General features: G+C 49.1%; 2 protein-coding genes across 2 annotated transcripts; both read left to right on the top strand.

Moving 5' to 3' along the window:
* The first annotated feature begins 1,170 nt into the window (after nt 1-1,170).
* RABEP2 (rabaptin, RAB GTPase binding effector protein 2) lies at nt 1,171-6,468 on the top strand. Its single transcript, XM_072119640.1, has 11 exons — nt 1,171-1,479; nt 1,995-2,269; nt 2,565-2,681; nt 2,760-2,858; nt 3,043-3,174; nt 3,890-4,028; nt 4,673-4,684; nt 4,756-4,811; nt 5,076-5,174; nt 5,297-5,413; nt 6,169-6,468. Exons 2-11 carry the CDS (start codon nt 2,012-2,014, stop codon nt 6,268-6,270), a joined length of 1,131 nt encoding a protein of 376 aa, XP_071975741.1. The 5' UTR covers nt 1,171-1,479; nt 1,995-2,011; the 3' UTR covers nt 6,271-6,468.
* A 1,575-nt stretch (nt 6,469-8,043) lies between these two features.
* On the top strand, nt 8,044-18,542 carry LOC140076017 (uncharacterized). The gene is made up of 5 exons (XM_072122549.1): nt 8,044-8,131; nt 8,269-8,599; nt 9,892-10,012; nt 17,800-17,873; nt 18,030-18,542. The coding sequence occupies exons 2-5, from the start codon at nt 8,293-8,295 to the stop codon at nt 18,479-18,481; spliced, it is 954 nt and encodes a 317-aa protein (XP_071978650.1). The 5' UTR covers nt 8,044-8,131; nt 8,269-8,292; the 3' UTR covers nt 18,482-18,542.
* The last annotated feature ends 723 nt before the right edge of the window (nt 18,543-19,265 follow it).

Raw genomic sequence — 19,265 nt, 5'->3', positions numbered from 1 at the left:
CACTAGGGGGAGCTCTCTGCATACAGATCCTCATCCGCATCTCAGTCTATCCCTGTGCTCCTCCATCCTGCAGGAATCTAAGAATTCCTCCTTCATTCCAACCTCCCGCTCACATCTCCCGGACTTCTCCCGAGCTGCCCCTATACTCCGGACTGCACTACCTATCAGGCTAATACCTATCTATTAAACTTTGAAAACTTGCCCTAAAATCCCATTTTTTCAGGCAGATCTATCACACTCCCTAACTGCATGGAACTTCCTTTCACTTTCTTTTCTCTTAAACTCCACTTATTTCTCCTCCCTTCTATGTCTCTCATCACTGATACCATTACACAGTTTTCTCTGCAGACCATTGCACCCTGGTTTCTATCGATAAGCGCTGGTGACTGATTCACTCTGCATTAATTATCTCTTTATTTAAATATTTTATCCATTACAGAATGGCTGAAGCATTGTACAAGTCCCCCCTTCATCCTCATAGACTGTAAGCTCTTGTGTCCCTCCCTCATCCTCATAGACTGTAAGCTCTTGTGTCAACCCCTCATCCTCATAGACTGTAAGCTCTTGTGTCATCCCCTCATCCTCATAGACTGTAAGCTCTTGTGTCACCTCCTCATCCTAATAGACTGTAAGCTCTTGTGTCACCCCCTCATCCTCATAGACTGTAAGCTCTTGTGTCACCCCTCATCCTCATAGACTGTAAGCTCTTGTGTCACCCCCTCATCCTCATAGACTGTAAGCTCTTGTGTCACCCCCTCATCCTCATAGACTGTAAGCTCTTGTGTCACCCCCTCATCCTCATAGACTGTAAGCTCTTGTGTCACCCCCTCATCCTCATAGACTGTAAGCTCTTGTGTCACCTCCTCATCCTAATAGACTGTAAGCTCTTGTGTCACCCCCTCATCCTCATAGACTGTAAGCTCTTGTGTCACCCCTCATCCTCATAGACTGTAAGCTCTTGTGTCACCCTCTCATCCTCATAGACTGTAAGCTCTTGTGTCACCCCCTCATCCTCATAGACTGTAAGCTCTTGTGTCAGACTCAGCCCCAGTGTGTTTCTGCAGTGTGAACATACACCGACTTTGCTGTCATGGTGTAAAGCAATCTGTCCTATTATTTGCCTCTGTTCACACTGTACACGATTGCGTAACCATTGGCCACATGATACAGGATCTAGAGGTGACACCTCCGGACACCAGGGCACAGGACAAGGCGTCATTGCCGAAGACTCGGAGCCGAGCGCAGGTGGAAATCCCCGAACCGCCACCAACACAATAGGAGACAATTGTAACAGTCTGATGCCGAGCGCTGGCGGAAACAACCGAAGCCTCTGCAGCCCACAAAGCCGAGCGCTGACGGAGATTCCCGAGCGGATACGGAAACGTGTCCCATGCGGATGCGGATCTGCCGAGGAGGAAAGTTGGGAGTCGGGATAGAAGTGGAGGGATCTCCTGAGGTCACGGAGGAGCCGCCACAGGGGTCAGTACACACTGTGATACTGATACAGAACTATAACCTGCAGTGTGCTGGGGGGGTCAGAGGATGCTGAGAGTTGTAGTCCTGCAGCAGACCAGTGATCTTGAGTCTAAATGACTGCACTGGGCCCAGGAGCTGACACTTTAATGCCTGTCTTCTCTATACTGTGTCCTGCAGGGAGAAGTTTAATGGGAGGACACATAAAATGCAGATTTGTTGCTTTTGAATGTAATTTGGTGTCAGCAGAGTCACATGTGAGTGCACTGGGCCCAAGAGCTGACAATCTAAAGCCCCCTCCTCCACTCCTCAGCCTGCAGGGTCATTGTATATTCTCTATCTAGTGTTCGACCTTCAGTAGTTTCTGAAAAAGTCATTAAAAATGCTGAATTATCTGTAAAAAGTCACTTTTATATACAATTTACATAGTCGCCTGTGACTGAAGGGGGCGCTGCAGGCGATTACCATTCCGGAGTCTCCATTCACATTCCAGGAATAATTCTCGGACTCCTCTTTTGCAGGGAAGCTTTGTGTATTGATGTCTCAGCCAGAAGATGGCAGCTTTGGGTCGGACCCCCTCTCGTCTTCTCCGGAGAGCCCCACAGACGACCCGGAGCTCCTGGCTACTGTGGAGGCCTTTGCCCGGGGCTATGATTGTGTCTCCATTTCCTCGTATCCCGGAGAGCGGCTGATCCACGGCCAGGAGGACACGGCGTCCCTTATATCTACAGCCACCCTGGTCCCTGAGTGCATATACATCCCCCCCGCGGGCTACCAACTACTATCCGAGCAGGAGGTAAGTGATCCAACTGATCCCCTCATTCCTTCTGACCATAAATCCATCAATAAAAGGATGGAACTGGAGCAATCCTTCCGTGTATACAGTTTCTGTATGTATGAGGGGAGGGTCAGACTACACAGAGATTTATTTGTAGTCTGTTACTATGGAGACACAGACCTGTATAGGTGTAACATTGTTTCATTCTTCGTTTTAGATGTGAAGGAGCAATAATAGGGCTGTGATTGGTGATATATAATGGGGGGGGGGGATAATTTTAGGTTTTTTTTAGGTACATTTCTTCCTCCTTCAGTTTGCACAGCAGAAGGCGGAGCTACAAAGCGTGAGCGAGCGTCTGGAGAAGGTGGTGCAGGAGAAGGAGGACCTACAGGAGGCTCTGAGGTGCAGCTCGGAGGACTGCGCCAACCAGGTGAGGCATTATACAGGTGTATCCCACCACATGCATATATAATATATAGCTCTGTAGTCACCGCCGCCTCTCCTCCAGGTCAAGCAGCTGCTCGAGCAGATCAAGAACTCAGAAGAAATCCTACAGAGTCTACAGAAAAACATGGCGGACACTCAGCAGAAGACTGCGCAGAAAATGGTGAGATCTCCACTGCTTTCCAGCAGCCGCCTGGCACTGAGCTGAGTGATGACGTCTGTCTGCTGATAACATGGATCATCTGTGGTGACGCTGCAGCTCCTCCCCTCCTCTTGTTTTATACTGTCTATGATGGTGTGTCCTCTGTTTGTGGTGTTTTATATGATTTGTCATGTTTTATACCCAGGCGGCTCTGACGGCCTCCTTCAGCCGCTTGTACCAGGAGGTGAACTGTCTCAGTGATGAGAACGAGAAGCTGCGGGGCCTGAGTGTACAAGCGCCCCCCGCAGGACAGACCACGCCGCTGTCACCCCCGCAGGTAAACGCTGACATGTACTCGCTGTGTCAGACTGACCACTAAAGTCTTATCCACTTGTAGGTTGTACTGTGCATTGCGGGAGGTGGTACCGTGCATTGCGGGAGGTGGTACCGTGCATTGCGGGAGGTGGTACCGTGCATTGCGGGAGGTGGTACCGTGCATTGCGGGAGGTGGTACCGTGCATTGCGGGAGGTGGTACCGTGCATTGCTGGAGGTGGTACCGTGCATTGCTGGAGGTGGTACCGTGCCGTTGCTGGAGGTGGTACCGTGGCGTTGCGGGAGGTGGTACCGTGGCGTTGCGGGAGGTGGTACCGTGGCGTTGCGGGAGGTGGTACCGTGGCGTTGCGGGAGGTGGTACCGTGGCGTTGCGGGAGGTGGTACCGTGGCGTTGCGGGAGGTGGTACCGTGGCGTTGCGGGAGGTGGTACCGTGGCGTTGCGGGAGGTGGTACCGTGGCGTTGCGGGAGGTGGTACCGTGGCGTTGCGGGAGGTGGTACCGTGGCGTTGCGGGAGGTGGTACCGTGGCGTTGCGGGAGGTGGTACCGTGGCGTTGCGGGAGGTGGTACCGTGGCGTTGCGGGAGGTGGTACCGTGGCGTTGCGGGAGGTGGTACCGTGGCGTTGCGGGAGGTGGTACCGTGGCAGTGCGGGAGGTGGTATCGGGGCAGTGCGGGAGGTGGTCCCGGGGCATCTCTATAATCTTTCCCATTGTTCCCAGCGAGCGGCGCAGCACAGACAGGAGCGATTGTTTATCGAGATTGTATCTCTACAAGAAGAGCTGAAGACAGAACAAGTGGCGAAGCAAGAGGTGGAGGAGCAGCTGAGGAGGACGATGGACGCTCACACCGAGGAGAGGGGTGAATGACCTCAATCTGTACTGCCGGGGTCACTGCGATCAATAGGGGGTCCTATGTCAGGTGGGATAAGAACTAGGAGGGATCCTGATGATATATAGTGAGCGGGTATACAGTAAGTGAATGTGCAGTATACGGGAATATGGTAGGTGGGTATAATGTACATGGATATACAATAGGTGGGTATACAGTATATATACAGTATGTAGGTGTGCAGTATATGGTAGGTGGGTATTCAGTGTATGTATATATATATATGGTAGTAGAGTATATTTTACATGGTTATACAGTAGTTGGTGTATAAAGTATATATATGGTAGGTAGGTGTGCAGTATATGTTAGGTGGGTATACAGTAGTTGGTGTATACAGTATATATATGGTAGGTAGGTGTGCAGTATACAGTAGTTGGTGTATACAGTATATATATGGTAGGTAGGTGTGCAGTATATGGTAGGTGGGTATAATGTACCTGATTATACAGTAGTTGGTGTATACAGTATATATATATATGGTAGGTAGGTGTGCAGTATATGGTAGGTGGGTATAATGTACCTGATTATACAGTAGTTGGTGTATACAGTATATACATGCTGTGGATACTGACTGTGCCTCTTCTCCCTCCTCTACCCGTATTTCGCTGTGACAGAGATCATGGAAGGTAGGTTGGGTGCTCGGGGCGGGGGCAGGGCTGGGGTGGACGTCCCTGACTGTCTCTCTGTGGTTTTGCAGCCACTCTCTCCAGCCTGAGGACGGAGATGGAGCGGATACAGCAGGACAGGAAGCAGGTGAGGACACGGAGGAGCCGCTTCTTCCTTCACTTTCAGGCTTGTGTCCTCAGTGTTTGCTCCTCCATGCTTTACACTGCAGCTCTGCCTGGATTATCCTGTAGCTTATACAACTGTCCTGTAATACATCTTTCTCCGTTATTAGAGTCCTGCATTGTTGGAGGTTGTGGTAGCTGTCCCCCATGCTTTACACTTCAGCTCTGCAGGATGCACTATGTTCCCTCGTTCTCCCTCCAGGTAATTTCTCTCCTTTGCTCTCCGCAGGCCGAGGTGCAGCTGCAGGAGTCTGAGGGTCAGGTCCAGAAGCTTTGGGAGTCTCTGGGAGACCTGGAGAAGTCTCTGCAGAAGGAGCAGGAGGAGAAGGTGCGTCACATCCCGTCTAGTAACTAAAGTCTCATTATGGATGTTTTTTCTGTTCCCGGGAAAGCTGGGTGGCGGTCAGTGTGGCGGCGCTTCATATGGTGGATGTTTCATGTTGTCTTCAGGCGTCTCTGGAACGGACTCTCAGCGATGAAAGGAACAAGATGTTGCGGCTCCAGACGGAGCTGAAGACGAGCGAGGAAGTGCAGCGGGACTTTGTGCGCTTATCACAGAAGCTGCAGGTGATGTCATACGGTGTCTGGTGATGTCATACGGTGTCTGGTGATGTCATACGGTGTTTGGTGATGTCGTACGGTGTCTGGTGATGTCATATGGTGTCTGGTGATGTCATACAGTATCTGGTGATGTCATGGTGTCTGGTGATGTCATGGTGTCTGGTGATGTCGTACGGTGTCTGGTGATGTCGTACGGTGTTTGGTGATGTCGTACGGTGTCTGGTGATGTCGTACGGTGTCTGGTGATGTCATACGGTGTCTGGTGATGTCATACGGTGTCTGGTGATGTCGTACGGTGTCTGGTGATGTCATGGTGTCTGGTGATGTCATACAGTATCTGGTGATGTCATGGTGTCTGGTGATGTCGTACGGTGTCTGGTGATGTCGTACGGTGTCTGGTGATGTCGTACGGTGTTTGGTGATGTCGTACGGTGTCTGGTGATGTCGTACGGTGTCTGGTGATGTCGTACGGTGTCTGGTGATGTCGTACGGTGTCTGGTGATGTCGTACAATGTAATAGTGCTATGCGGATTCTTATAGGGATTCTCTACCCCAACATAATCAGTTATAGGGGTCTCTGGTTATTTCGGCAGGACCAGTCGACTACTTTAGGTATATACTAAGTCCCAATTCTCTGCGCTCCTTTCCAGAAAAGTAGAATTTTACATTTGCAGTATAACAGCTGTGACAGGCAGTGTTGTCATAGGGAGACAGGAATACGCTGCTCTGGGCTTTCCAGTAACTTCCTGATTACATGACAGGTCAGCCTGGAGAAGATCCGACAAGCCACCTCCCTGCAGGACGTCCACGACATACTGGAGGGGACGCGTCTGACGGACGCCAGCCAGCTCAGCGACCCCTGATGACCTGCCGCCATGATGTGTATACTGTGTATATAATCCGGAGCGATTAACGTAATAACGGCGTCCTCCCAATGCAGCGAGGAGATCAGTGATCCGGGGAATGAAGGATTATGGGACATTAAGAGACCTTGTTAGGTCATGTGACTACTAACGACCACTAACTGCTGTTACACTTTAATAAAGGATCTTTTTATATTACGTGATTGTCAGACCTTATTTTTTGTATCACACAAAAGGGGAGGCAGAGACGCCATTCACCTCGACGCAGATTGTGACAGGAATCTGGATCAAATTCGTGATGTGTGAACTAGGACCTAAAACCTCATGTTACCAGAGGCTCCGCCCTCTTCCCCTCATAGCACTTCCTGGTAGCCAGTGACAGTGATCAGGCCTTATCAAGCTGCCTCAGAGGAAGAATGTTCTGAGTTGCCTGTGGCAACCAATCACAGCTCAGCTTTCATTTTACCAGTGCTCATGAATATTTTAAAGCTGAGCTGTAATTGGTTGCTTCGGCCAGGTAACTACAGCCCCCGGTGAAGTGAATAGAACGTGGCCGTGGTATCATGGGAGCTTCTACGAGCCAATCATCTTGTATTGTAATTACGCCATCTACTGGTAGCCGCCCTCACAGCAGCGATGTAACATATATCTACATTGTAATCGTCTGATACACACCTAGGGCTACATTGTATCTCGTGGTTATAAACACTTTCTCTGTTGCTAGGTGGCGCTATCTGAGCAATGTTAACCCATTTTACAGCTTAAGGCTCAGCCCCATTTTTGGATTCTGACTTGCGGCGCTTTATATGGTTATAACTTTTGAATACTGTTACTTATCTAAACGATTCTGAGATTGTTCCGCACCACCACCACCACCACCACATGTTGTACTTCATTAGTGCGGTGCATTTTGGCTGATAAGTTTTGCATTTATTTACAAAAAGGAAAAAAATGATTCATTTTTTTGAAAAAAAAAAATTCTAAATCATCAGGCAGATACATTTACCACCTAAATAAGTTGCTGAATAACATTTCCCATTTGTCTACTTTACATTTTCATCATTTTTGAGATGTCTGGAGAATTTATTTTGATGTCACGCGGCTTACAAATCGAATAGCGCTTTTCCGGATTTTCCGAATTGAGCTTTTAGGAAGATTGTTAACGCAAATCACTGTAGCCAAATTCAAGGGATTAGAAACCTCTCAAAAATTTTCGAGTAATTCCACTGTATGAACATAGAGGTATCGTAGTCAGGAAACGATCTTTTTCTGGGAGTGTTGGGAGATAATAATCGGAAACATTTCTGCTACAAGGAACTTACAAAAATGATCAACTTTTTAGATCCACTTGTGGGAAAGGAGAGAGGAGGCAACATACGGAACAAAACACCGAAAAATCCCCACGTTTGCCGTATTATTGGCATAACCCTCCCCTTTGTCTCATATCTTTGGGATATCACGAATCACAGAAAGTGGCGAGACCACAAGAGGCGCTTATATCTCTCCATGTCAATTCCTTACCATTTTCTGGATCTCTGCTTCCTGACAGTGAATAGACATCACTGTAATATGCAAAGACATTGCTGTAATAACATTTAACATGGAGGAAGATGAGTGATACACATTAGGAGACAATACAGGTAGCTGTATATTTGGGGAAAATCCCTTTATAAAGTTGAGTGTATGATATATACCAGTATATCCCTCTCCTGGATTCCTGTGCACAGGACTGTAACAGACTTTGACATTAATTGTAGGTTATGCAAATTCCCCCAAGGTCGGCAGCTATTTTCCACTTTCCTTGGATATTCTCTGAGATTTGGTTCATTCTCAGGTTGTACTGGACACAGGCTTGTTGTAGGTAAGTGATCTGTCACTACAACTCCCAGCATCCCCGGCCAGTCATGTCTATAGTAGACCCATGTTACTGGTGTATGTAGTTATATACAATGTCATGTCCTATCTATTATAGTAACTGCTTTATTCATTGCTTTGTAGATTTTACGTTTCTTTTTCGGTGAGATGGCGCTGTCAAAACATGAATCGTTATTAAACCGGATCCATCTTTACACTCCAAACCCCCCGTATGAATGGGTCAGCCTCCAGTTATTCGGGATGTTGGGGCACGGTAAATCTTCCCTTGTTAACACCTGCCTGTATGTTGTCCGACGAGGAGACTTCCGAAATGTTGCTGGATCGGGGAAGTCTAACTTTCCAATCACGATGGAGAGGAACGACTACATACTGACCCCTAAGGTGCACATCACTGATAACCGAGGGCTGAATATGATGACCCCGGAAGAGCTGGAAGGGATATCCGCACAGATGAGTAGGTCCTAATAAACACATTCCTTAGATACGTAAAATTAAAAAAAAATCATTAAAATTGTGAAATCCTACATAATTTCTCTATGACGCAGCGGGTACGGTCTCCTCTCAGCACTCACACAGCTCCAGCACTTGGTAGAACTGAGCAAGTGCTGGGGCCCACAGCTGCTGGGGGGCCCACATAAGGCTGTATATAAGGAATCCATTTGGGTGAGCGGGGCTGTATATAAGAAATCCATTTGGGTTAGGGGGGCTGTATCTACTGAATCCATAGGGGGTGAGGGGGACTTTATATAAAATAACCATGAGGGGGCTGTCTGATATGGAAAACTAGGGTATTTTAGGACATGAATTTTGAATGCTGCAATGTGATATCACTGCAAAGGGGCCACTGATGCTCTGTTGCCCAGGGGCCACTGATGCTCTGTTGCCCAGGGGCCACTGATGCTCTGTTGCCCAGGGGCCACTGATGCTCTGTTGCCCAGGGGCCACTGATGCTCTGTTGCCCAGGGGCCACTGATGCTCTGATGCCCAGGGGCCACTGATGCTCTGTTGCCCAGGTGCCTACTGAAACCTGGAGCCGACCTGGGCTCATGAGATGCTAAATTACATTCCAGGAAGTTTTAATTCTATATTGTAGGTGGGATTTAAACCCGGAGCCCTTGGTATCAGAGGCAGTGGTAATGTGTGGTGGGCCTCATTTACTGTGGCCAGTTTTCTGTCGGACTTTGCATCTTTTAGGCGCAAACTGCCTGTTCTGTGCCACATTTAATATGAAAACTTGCGCACGCCCCATGTTAACGGTGCACCAGAAGAATAGTGGAGCAGTGCAGGGGGGCACTAGATTCATGAAGAACGGGCACCACAAATCCTGAATCCGGCGCCCCCTGCAGGTATTCCATTGTTTTGGGGGATTGCGCCGGGGATTGCATCGCACGCGATCGGATTGTGTCGCAATAGCCCCAGCTTTCATGCGACACAAATCGGGGGGCGGCTGTCGGACGATCCGACAGATTCTGACAGAGCGCGGTATTTAACATTTAAAATTGTGTCACAAGCCAAGCACTTACATGCACCGGGAAGAAGAAGGTGAACTGAGCAGGGAAGCGACAGATCAAGGAAATCGCGTGCACGCTGGTAGTGAATCACGGCAGCTGTGCAGGATCGTCGGACAACGCACCTCGGGGATCGCGCAGGGACAGGTAAGTAAATGTGCCCCATAATGTTATATAGATGCTGGAACTAACATCTGCTGAAGTCATTGATAATGAATGGTCTCTAAACTGTGTACAGGTCAATTGCGGAGTTATAGTCGGGTGGAGTGGAACCGAAGCATTCGAGAAAAATTAGACCTGATCCCGGAACAATTCCACCATCGCCCCACGGAAATCATTGTCCCTGTGTTTGTATACAGGTACTTCCATTTATTCCATTGACAGGGTTTCACACACACATACATATACATATATATAGTATATAGATACCGTAGATGTATATATACACACACGACACACACACAGCCAATAGCGGATCATAATACAGGCGGAATGGGCGGCCATCCAGGGTTTAAAGGGGTTGTCCGAGTTTTTGAAAAAAAGATAAAAGTGGCCGGGACAGGGCTGCTTAAAAAAAATAAAGATGTACTTACCTCCCGGTGCCCTCCCGTATCCAGCGCTGCTGTCACTCTGGTCCGGGCGCCATGTAAACAAACATGGCCGCCGGAGCAGCGCTGGATTCAGCTTCCGGCCGTCCGTGGCCGGGCACGCCTATCCGTCCCTATACACAGCATTGTGTATGGGGGCCGGAAGGTTGTCAGGTTCGGCCGGAACTGAGTCCAGCGCTGCTCCGGCGGCCATGTTTGTTTACATGGCGCCCGGACCGGAGTGACAGCAGCGCTGGATACGAGAGGGCACTGGGAGGTAAGTACATCTTTATTTTTTTTAAGCAGCCCTGTCCCGGCCACTTTTAGCTTTTTTCAAAAACTCGGACAACCCCTTTAAGGGCAATCAAAACACCCATCAAAGAAAATAAAGAGAGGGATCTCCATCCTGAAAACAAATTGTGCACCCGACTCTACATCCCCATAGGCGCCTATAGCGATCTGCCACAGTAAGGTGAGCACATACGTAAGTACGGCCGAGCACACGGCATCCCTATGGAGAGGGGAGGGGAGAGCAGTGCCCATCCCTCCGCCACTTTAGCCAAATGTAGTCTACACCCAGGTCACGGTCCAGGCATAGCACAAGAAGCCTTACTAAGCCTTACTACTGGATTATCTGGCGCCAAGTGGACATTACTGAGGCAAACTGCACTACGACTGATTTCAACAGTTTTCAGATATCTGGGCCAGTGTTTTTTGGACCCACCAGGGCTAACCTTCTTGAACTCCTTACAGCCTTCAAATTTGGTTGCCTATTGCAGAACCTCTGAATCCAATTCTTTTATTTATAGCCTGGAGGAACATTGGTAATCCAGTCTATCCCTGGACAAACAGGTATACAAGACCTTTAAAGGAATAGGAACTGAAAGCAGACAGAATTGACCGTCCTAGTTTCCCAAGAAGCTTGGTTCTGGTACCGAACAGTCAAAACAGCCAAACAGTCACAGTCTTAATCTGCCCCAGCACTCTGCCGATGACATGGTAGCTCACACTATAGCTATGCCATATATTTACGATGCCAAAATGTTAAGGACTAGAGATGAGCGAACATGCTCGTCCGAGCTTGATGCTCGGTCGAGCATTAGGGTACTCGAAACTGCTCGTTGCTCGGACGAATACTTCGCCCGCTCGAGAAAATGGCAGCTCCCGCCGTTTTGCTTTTTGGCGGCCAGAAACAGAGCCAATCACAAGCCAGGAGACTGTGCACTCCACCCAGCATGACGTGGTACCCTTACACGTCGATAGCAGTGGTTGGCTGGCCAGATCAGGTGACCCTGGGATAGACTAGCCGCTGCCCGCGCTGCTCGGATCATTCTGTGTCTGGATGCCGCTAGGGAGAGAGCTGCTGCTGGTCAGGGAAAGCGTTAGGCTGTTCAATTAGAATAGTGTTAGGCAGGAGTGATTCTCCAAGAACCCAACAGCCCTTCTTAGGGCTACAATAACGTTCTACTTTTTTTTTTTTTTATTTGCATCTAGTACCATTTTGTGAGGAATTAGCAGGGGGACTTGCTACCGTTGTGTTTAGCTCTTAGTGGCACACATATCCACCTCAAACACCAAAGTGGGACAATTTAGTAGGGGTTGGATTTCAATTAGGCACAGTCTGCCATTTGTCCTTTTTTATTTTACGTTTATTTTGTTTAATAACTCTGCGTCATCTCATCTGGCATAGTAGTGTGCTTTCATACTTGGCTAGAAAATAGCCATAGGAGAATCCAAACGGCTTACTTACGCCTACAGTAGCGTTATATATTTGATTTCTGGTTGATCTGCTGGTGGCTGTACTTGCTGCAGTGCATCTACTAGCCAATTGTGAGCAATTTGTAGTGAGACTTGCGACCGCTGTGTTTTGCGCTTAGTGACGCACATATCCATCGCAAAGACCGAAGTGGGAAAATTTAGTAGGGGTTGGATTTCAATTAGGCACAGTCTTCCATTTGTCCTTTTTTATTTTACGTTTATTTTGTTTAATAACTCAGTGTCATCTCATCTGGCATAGTAGTGTGCTTTCATACTTGGCTAGAAAATAGCCATAGCAATAGGATAGCATCGTTTGGTTTTAAAAACTCAAAAACACAAAAAAAAGTTAAAAAAAAATTAAAGTTATAACTCTCATTTTAAAAATGTTTAACCCGAGGGCTAGGGGTAGAGGACGAGAGCGGGGACGTGGGCGTCCAACTACTGCAGGGGTCAGAGGCCGTGGTCCTGGGCGGGGTGAGACACCACCTGCTTATGAGGGAGCAGGGGAACGCCGCAGAGCTACACTCCCTAGGTTCATGTCTGAAGTTACTGGGACTCGTGGTAGAGCACTGTTGAGGCCAGAACAGTGCGAACAGGTGATGTCGTGGATTGCTGACAATGCTTCGAGCAATTTGTCCACCAGTCAGTCTTCCACGCAGTCCACCCATGTCACCGAAATCGCCACTCCTCCAGCTCCTGCACCTCAGCCTCCTCCCCCCCAGTCTGCCCCCTCCCAGGAAAATTTGGCATTTGAACCGGCATACTCTGAGGAACTGTTTTCTGGACCCTTCCCACACTCACAAACCACTTGTCCGGTTGCTGCTGAGCAATTTTCCGATGCCCAGGTTTTCCACCAGTCACAGTCTGTGGGTGATGATGACCTTCTTGACGTAGTGGAAGTGTGTAAAGAGGTGTCCGACGATGAGGAGACACGGTTGTCAGACATTGGGGAAGTTGTTGTCAGGGCAGGAAGTGCGAGGGGGGAGCAGACTGAGGGATCGGAGGATGATGAGGTGACAGACCCAAGCTGGGTTGAGAGGCCGGGTGAACACAGTGCTTCTGAGACGGAGGAGAGTTCTCGACCAGAACAGGTTGGAAGAGGCAGTGGTGGGGCCAGACGGAGAGGCAGGGCCAGAGCTGGTGCATCAGCGCCAAATGTGTCAACTAGTGAAGCTCCCGTGGCGAGGGCTCTTGCGGCGAGGGCTAGATTTTCAGAAGTCTGGAGGTTCTTTAAGGAAACACCGGATGACCGACGGACTGTGGTGTGCAACATTTGCCAAACCAGGCTCAGCAGGGGTTCCACCACTACTAGCTTAACTACCACCAGTATGCGCAGGCATATGAATGCTAAACACCCCACTCAGTGGCAACAAGCCCGTTCACCTCCGGCCGTGCACACCACTGCTCCTTCCCCTGTGTCAGCTGATAGTCAGCCCCCTGCCCAGGACCCTGCCACAAAAACCCCATCGTCGCCTCCACGATCCTCCACAGCATCCACCAGCGTTCAGCTCTCCATACCCCAGACGCTGGAGCGGAAACGCAAATATAGTGCAACCCACCCGCACGCCCAAGCCCTTAATGTGCACATCTCCAGATTGCTTAGCCTGGAGATGCTGCCCTATAGGCTAGTAGAGACCGAGGCCTTTCGCAACCTCATGGCGGCGGCCGCCCCTCGGTATTCGGTCCCCAGCCGCCACTACTTTTCCCGATGTGCCGTCCCAGCCCTGCACCAGCACGTGTCAGACAACATCATCCGTGCCCTGACCAACGCCGTTTCTGACAAGGTCCACCTGACCACGGACACGTGGACGAGTGCTGCCGGGCAGGGCCACTATATATCGCTGACGGCACATTGGGTTAACTTGGTGGAGGCTGGGAGCGAGTCTGACCCTGCGGCTGGTCATATACTGCCGACGCCGAGGATTGCGGGGCCTACCTCGGTCCAGGTGTTTCAGGCCTACTATGCCTCCTCCTCCTCCCACCCCTCCTCCGAACTACCATCCGTGGGCACGGCGCCATCAGTCGGTAGCTCTAGGCACAGCAGCAGTGCCGTCGCTAAGCGACAGCAGGCGGTGCTCAAACTGCTGAGCCTAGGCGATAAAAGGCACACCGCCCAAGAGCTATTACAGGGCATCACGGCGCAGACTGATCTGTGGCTGGCACCGCTGAACCTGAAGCCAGGCATGGTTGTGTGTGACAACGGCCGTAACCTGGTGGCGGCTCTGCAACTCGGCAGACTGACACATGTGCCATGCCTGGCCCATGTGTTAAATCTGATAGTTCAGCGTTTCCTCAAGACATACCCCAATCTGTCTTATTTGCTCACGAAGGTGCGCCGCATCTGTGCGCATTTCAGGAAGTCCGGCACAGATGCTGCCACTCTCAGGGCAGCGCAGCGCCGCCTCCAACTGCCCGCTCACCGACTGTTGTGTGACGTGCCCACGAGGTGGAATTCAACACTAACCATGTTATCCAGTGTTTACCAGCAGCGCAGAGCGATTGTAGACTGCCAGATGTCAACTTCCACCAGAACTGGTAGTCAGGTCAGTCAGCTTCCTCAAGTCTACAATGAGGAGTGGACGTGGATGTCTGATATCTGTCAGGTGCTGAGTAACTTTGAGGAGTCAACACAGATGGTCAGTGGCGATGCCGCCATCATCAGCCTCACCATCCCGCTGCTTGGCCTGTTGAAAAACTCTCTGATCAGCATGAAGTCGGAAGCTTTGCGCTCGTCACAAGAGACGGGGGAAGAAGATTCCCTTGTTGATAGCCAAAGCACCCTCAGGTCTGTTTCTCAGCGCATATCGGAGGAGGTGGAGGTGGAGGAGGATGAGGAGGAATAGGAGGAGAATGTTGGCGAGACACAAGAGGGGACCATTGTTGAGTCCTTCACTGTTCAGCGTGTATGGGCAGAAGAAGAGGAGTTGGAGGAGTTGGAGGAGGAGGAAATGGACAGTCAGGCCAGTGAGGGGAGTGAATTCTTACGCGTTGGTACTCTGGCGCATATGGCAGATTTCATGCTAGGCTGCCTATCCCGTGACCCTCGCGTTCAAAGAATTTATTCCAGCACCGATTACTGGGTGTTCACTCTCCTGGACCCACGGTACAAGCAAAATCTTTCCACTCTCATCCCTGCAGAGGAAAGGAGTGTGAGAATGCATGAATACCAGCAGGCCCTGGTGCACAAGCTGAAACAGTATTTCCCTTTTGACAGCACTAGCGGCAGAGTGCGTAGTTCTGCGGGACAAGTAGCGAGGGAGAGTAGGCGAGCAGGCAGCTTGTCCAGCACTGGCAAGGGTACGCTTTACAAGGCTTTTGCCAGCTTTATGTCACCCCAGCAAGACACTGTCACCTGTCCCCAGTCTCGGCAGAGTAGGGCTGATCTTTACAGAAAGATGGTGAGGGAGTACGTAGCTGACCATACCATCGTCCTAAATGATCACACAGCTCCCTACAACTACTGGGTTTCAAAGCTGGACATGTGGCACGAACTGGCGCTGTACGCCTTGGAGGTTCTTGCCTGCCCTGCCGCTAGCGTCTTGTCCGAGCGGGTTTTCAGTGCAGCTGGTGGCATCATCACAGATAAGCGTACACGCCTGTCGACTGACAGCGCTGACAGGCTGACGCTTATTAAGATGAATAAAGCCTGGATTTCTCATAAAAATCCAATCTCCACCAGGTGAAGGAAGCTCAACCTGAATAATTGATCCACTCCTCCTCCTCCTCATTTTCCTCCTTCTCCTCCTCTTTGTACAGTAAAGCAGAGGAAACTGGCTATTTTTTGACAGGGCCCACTGGCTCTAGCTATAGTACTTTATGCATTTAATTTTTCTGGAGGGCCACCTACCCGGTCCTCTGTTTTAAACAATTTTTGGGAGTGCCACATACAGGCACTCAATCTATTCAATTTTTCTGGAGGGCCACCTACCTGCTCCTCTGGTTTGAAAATTTTTTTGGACTGCCACATACAGGCACTCAATCTATTCCATTTTACTGGAGGGCCACCTACCTGCTCCTCTGGTTTGAAAAATTTTTGGGACTGCCACATACAGGCACTATCCAAATTAAATTGTCTCCATAGCAGCCTCCACACGTTGTCTCCATTGCTACCTCCAAAAGTCGTCCATATAGCTGCCTCCATACATCGTCCCTTTATCAAACGAGGTGTGTCAGGCAGAAATTTGGGTTGTTTTCATGGATTCCACATCAAAGTTGTTAACTTTGTCGCCACCCTGCTGTGTTATCCACAAAATATACTGGCAAACTTTTATCATTTACCAATATTATTTCAGCGCTTCTTGCGCATCTGTTTACATTCCCCTCACCCGCCATATCCCAAACTTATAAGAACGCTACTACACTTAACTTGGTGCAGGCTGGGACCGAGTCTGACCCTGGGGCTGGTCATATACTGCCGACGCAGAGAATTGCGGGGCCTACCTCGGTCCAGGTCTCAAAGGCCTACTATACCTCCTCCCAACCCTCCTCCACCTCCTCCTCCTCCGAATTACCATCCAAGGGCATGGCGCCATCAGTCGGTAGCTCTAGGCACAGCAGCAGTGCCGTCGCTAAGCGACAGCAGGCGGTGCTCAAACTGCTGAGCCTAGGCGATAAAAGGCACACCGCCCAAGAGCTATTACAGGGCATTCCACATCAAAGTTGTTAACTTTGTCGCCACCCTGCTGTGTAATCCACAAAATATACTTGCAAACTTTTATCATTTACCGATATTATTTCAGCGCTTCTTGCGCATCTGTTTACATTCCCCTCACCCGCCATATCCTAAACTTATAAGAACGCTACTACACTTGATCTTATACAAAAGGTTCTTAGAAGTGCTGTTTGGGGAGTAGCCTAGAGACAGGGGCTTGGATTGGCGAAAGCTCGCCTGGCAGCGGAGCGCCAGCTCCATGCCAAGATCCAACTAACATAGTTTTAACTGCAGCACCTTTAATCTACTACTAGTTCACTGCCTCCATACATGGTCCCCTTATCAAACGAGCTGTGTCAGGCAGAATTTTGGGTTGTTTTCATGGCTTCCATGTTAACTTTGTCGCCACCCTGCTGTGTAATCCACAAAATATACTGGCAAACTTTTATCATGTACCGATATTATTTGAGCGCTTCTTGCTCACCTCCTTTGGTTCCTCTCTGCCACCCATTGGTTTGAAGCCTGAGTCCATTTAGGGTATGTCGCCATGCCACTCTCTAGCCTGCTGCCGCTGCCTCTGCATGCCGTCCCCTATAGTGTCAGGGTCAATTATTGCATGTTTTAGATGCTATCTAGCTTCATTCTGTCACTCTGTCATGGCCATGCTGTTGCCCATAATTTTGGCATAATGGTGCGATTAAGCAGCCTCAGAGGCATCCATGCATGCTGCCCCTGCTGTTTCCTGTCCATTTCCGTGGTGTTTCCATCCTTTTCTGAGGTTCCCAGGTGTTTGGCCAAGCTTCCCTGTGCAGAGCCTTGGTCCCCTTGAAAAATGCTCGAGTCTCCCATTGACTTCAATGGGGTTCGTTATTCGAGACGAGCACTCGAGCATCGGGAAAAGTTCGTCTCGAATAACGAGTACCCAAGCATTTTAGTGTTCGCTCATCTCTATTAAGGACCTAACGTAATGCTGCCATAGGGAGCCACATAATAACACAATGTAGCCAGGTTGTTATATTGTATCTGTTTGTGTCTGGGACTTCCTTCCTTTGACACCTTCCAGTAGGTCCCAGGGTTCTGTGGGCTGTTGTGAATCTAGTAGTTTATAAGGGGACAGATGTATAACAATGTTTTTCTACTTTTTCCCCAGTGTAGAAAGTTTACTTACAAATGAACGATACGAGGAGCTGGAACCTTTCATCCGACAATCTCACAACATCACAGGTAAAACCATAAAATCTGTGAAACTTCCACCCAGATTAAGAAGTAACAAGTATAATCATTATGTAACTAGATCAGATCTAGAACGTAATAGGATCCACTTTATGGTTAGGAATCCAGAATGCTAAAGTATTGCTGATGAATGGATATTTCTTCTAGGTATCTATCCCATTGTTGTCCTGACCAAAGTTGGAGAAAACAGAGATTTGGCGTCCGATAATTTCAACAAGTTTAGGAAAATTGGAGCCACAAACATCTTCCAAGTAGAAAACTACACGGTGGAAAAACACGAACGCAACCCCGAGACCGAGAGCCAAATCCTGACATTTCTCATCACGTGCCTACAGGAGGCGGATAACAGGAGAACCAGCAGAGATCCACAGTATGAATTCATTCATGGTGCCATGGAGGCCGTCCACGATATTATACAGAGAACAGATGAAAGGCACCAAGCAAGAGAGAACATAAATGAGGCCAGGATCCGAGATCTGGAGGAGACGATGGAGACGAACAAAGAGGAAATAGGACGACTGAGACAAAAGTGTGAGGACCAAGAACAAGAACTACAGAGAGGGATAAAGAGGAAAAAAAACAAGTGCAGAGTGATGTGAGGATATCCCCGTACAGAGGACTTGTCAGAGATAGTCTTATATTATCACTGCTTTAAATCCATTCACACAGGAGCCAACAGATCCTCTCTCTCTATATATATATATGTATAGGGTCTGGAGCAGGGGAGCATTGAACTTTGGACATTCATGAATTTGCATATATTTTCTCTATACAGAGTCATCAACTTCATGTTGTATTTCACATAGAGGGTTAACTTGCATTGATCTATACGGCATGATGTGATATACATTGGGGATCATTTACTAAGGGCCCGATTCGCGTTTTCCCGACGTGTTACCCAAATATTTCCGATTTGCGCCGATTTCCCCTGTATTGCCCCGGGATTTTGGCGCACGCGATCGGATTGTGGCGCATCGGCGCCGGCATGCATATGACGGAAATCGGGGGGCGTGGCCGAACGAAAGCCCAACGGATTCGGAAAAACCGCCGCATTTAAAAAAAGAAAAGTGTCGCGGAGCTTGCACTCACCTTCACTAGGAATAGGCCAGTGAACTTGCGTGCGTTCCGATGCTCTTCAGCGCAGCAGCGCCACCTGGTGGACGTCGGAGGAACTGCCTTAATGAATCCCGGCCGGACCCGAATCCACCACAGAGAACGCGCCGCTGGATCGCGAATGGACCGGGTAAGTAAATCTGCCCCATTATGTTTATCTCTTCTATGTATATAACTGTACAATGAATAGTGAGAGACTTTAATCTGTAACTAAAGAGAAGGTTGGACATTTCCAGAACATGTTTTGGAGGGAAAAAAACGTAGAATTGT

This window comes from Engystomops pustulosus, chromosome 8 (assembly GCF_040894005.1).
Source record: "Engystomops pustulosus chromosome 8, aEngPut4.maternal, whole genome shotgun sequence".
Classification (NCBI taxonomy): Eukaryota; Metazoa; Chordata; class Amphibia; order Anura; family Leptodactylidae; genus Engystomops; species Engystomops pustulosus.
This window is presented reverse-complemented; position numbering and strand designations above follow the sequence as displayed.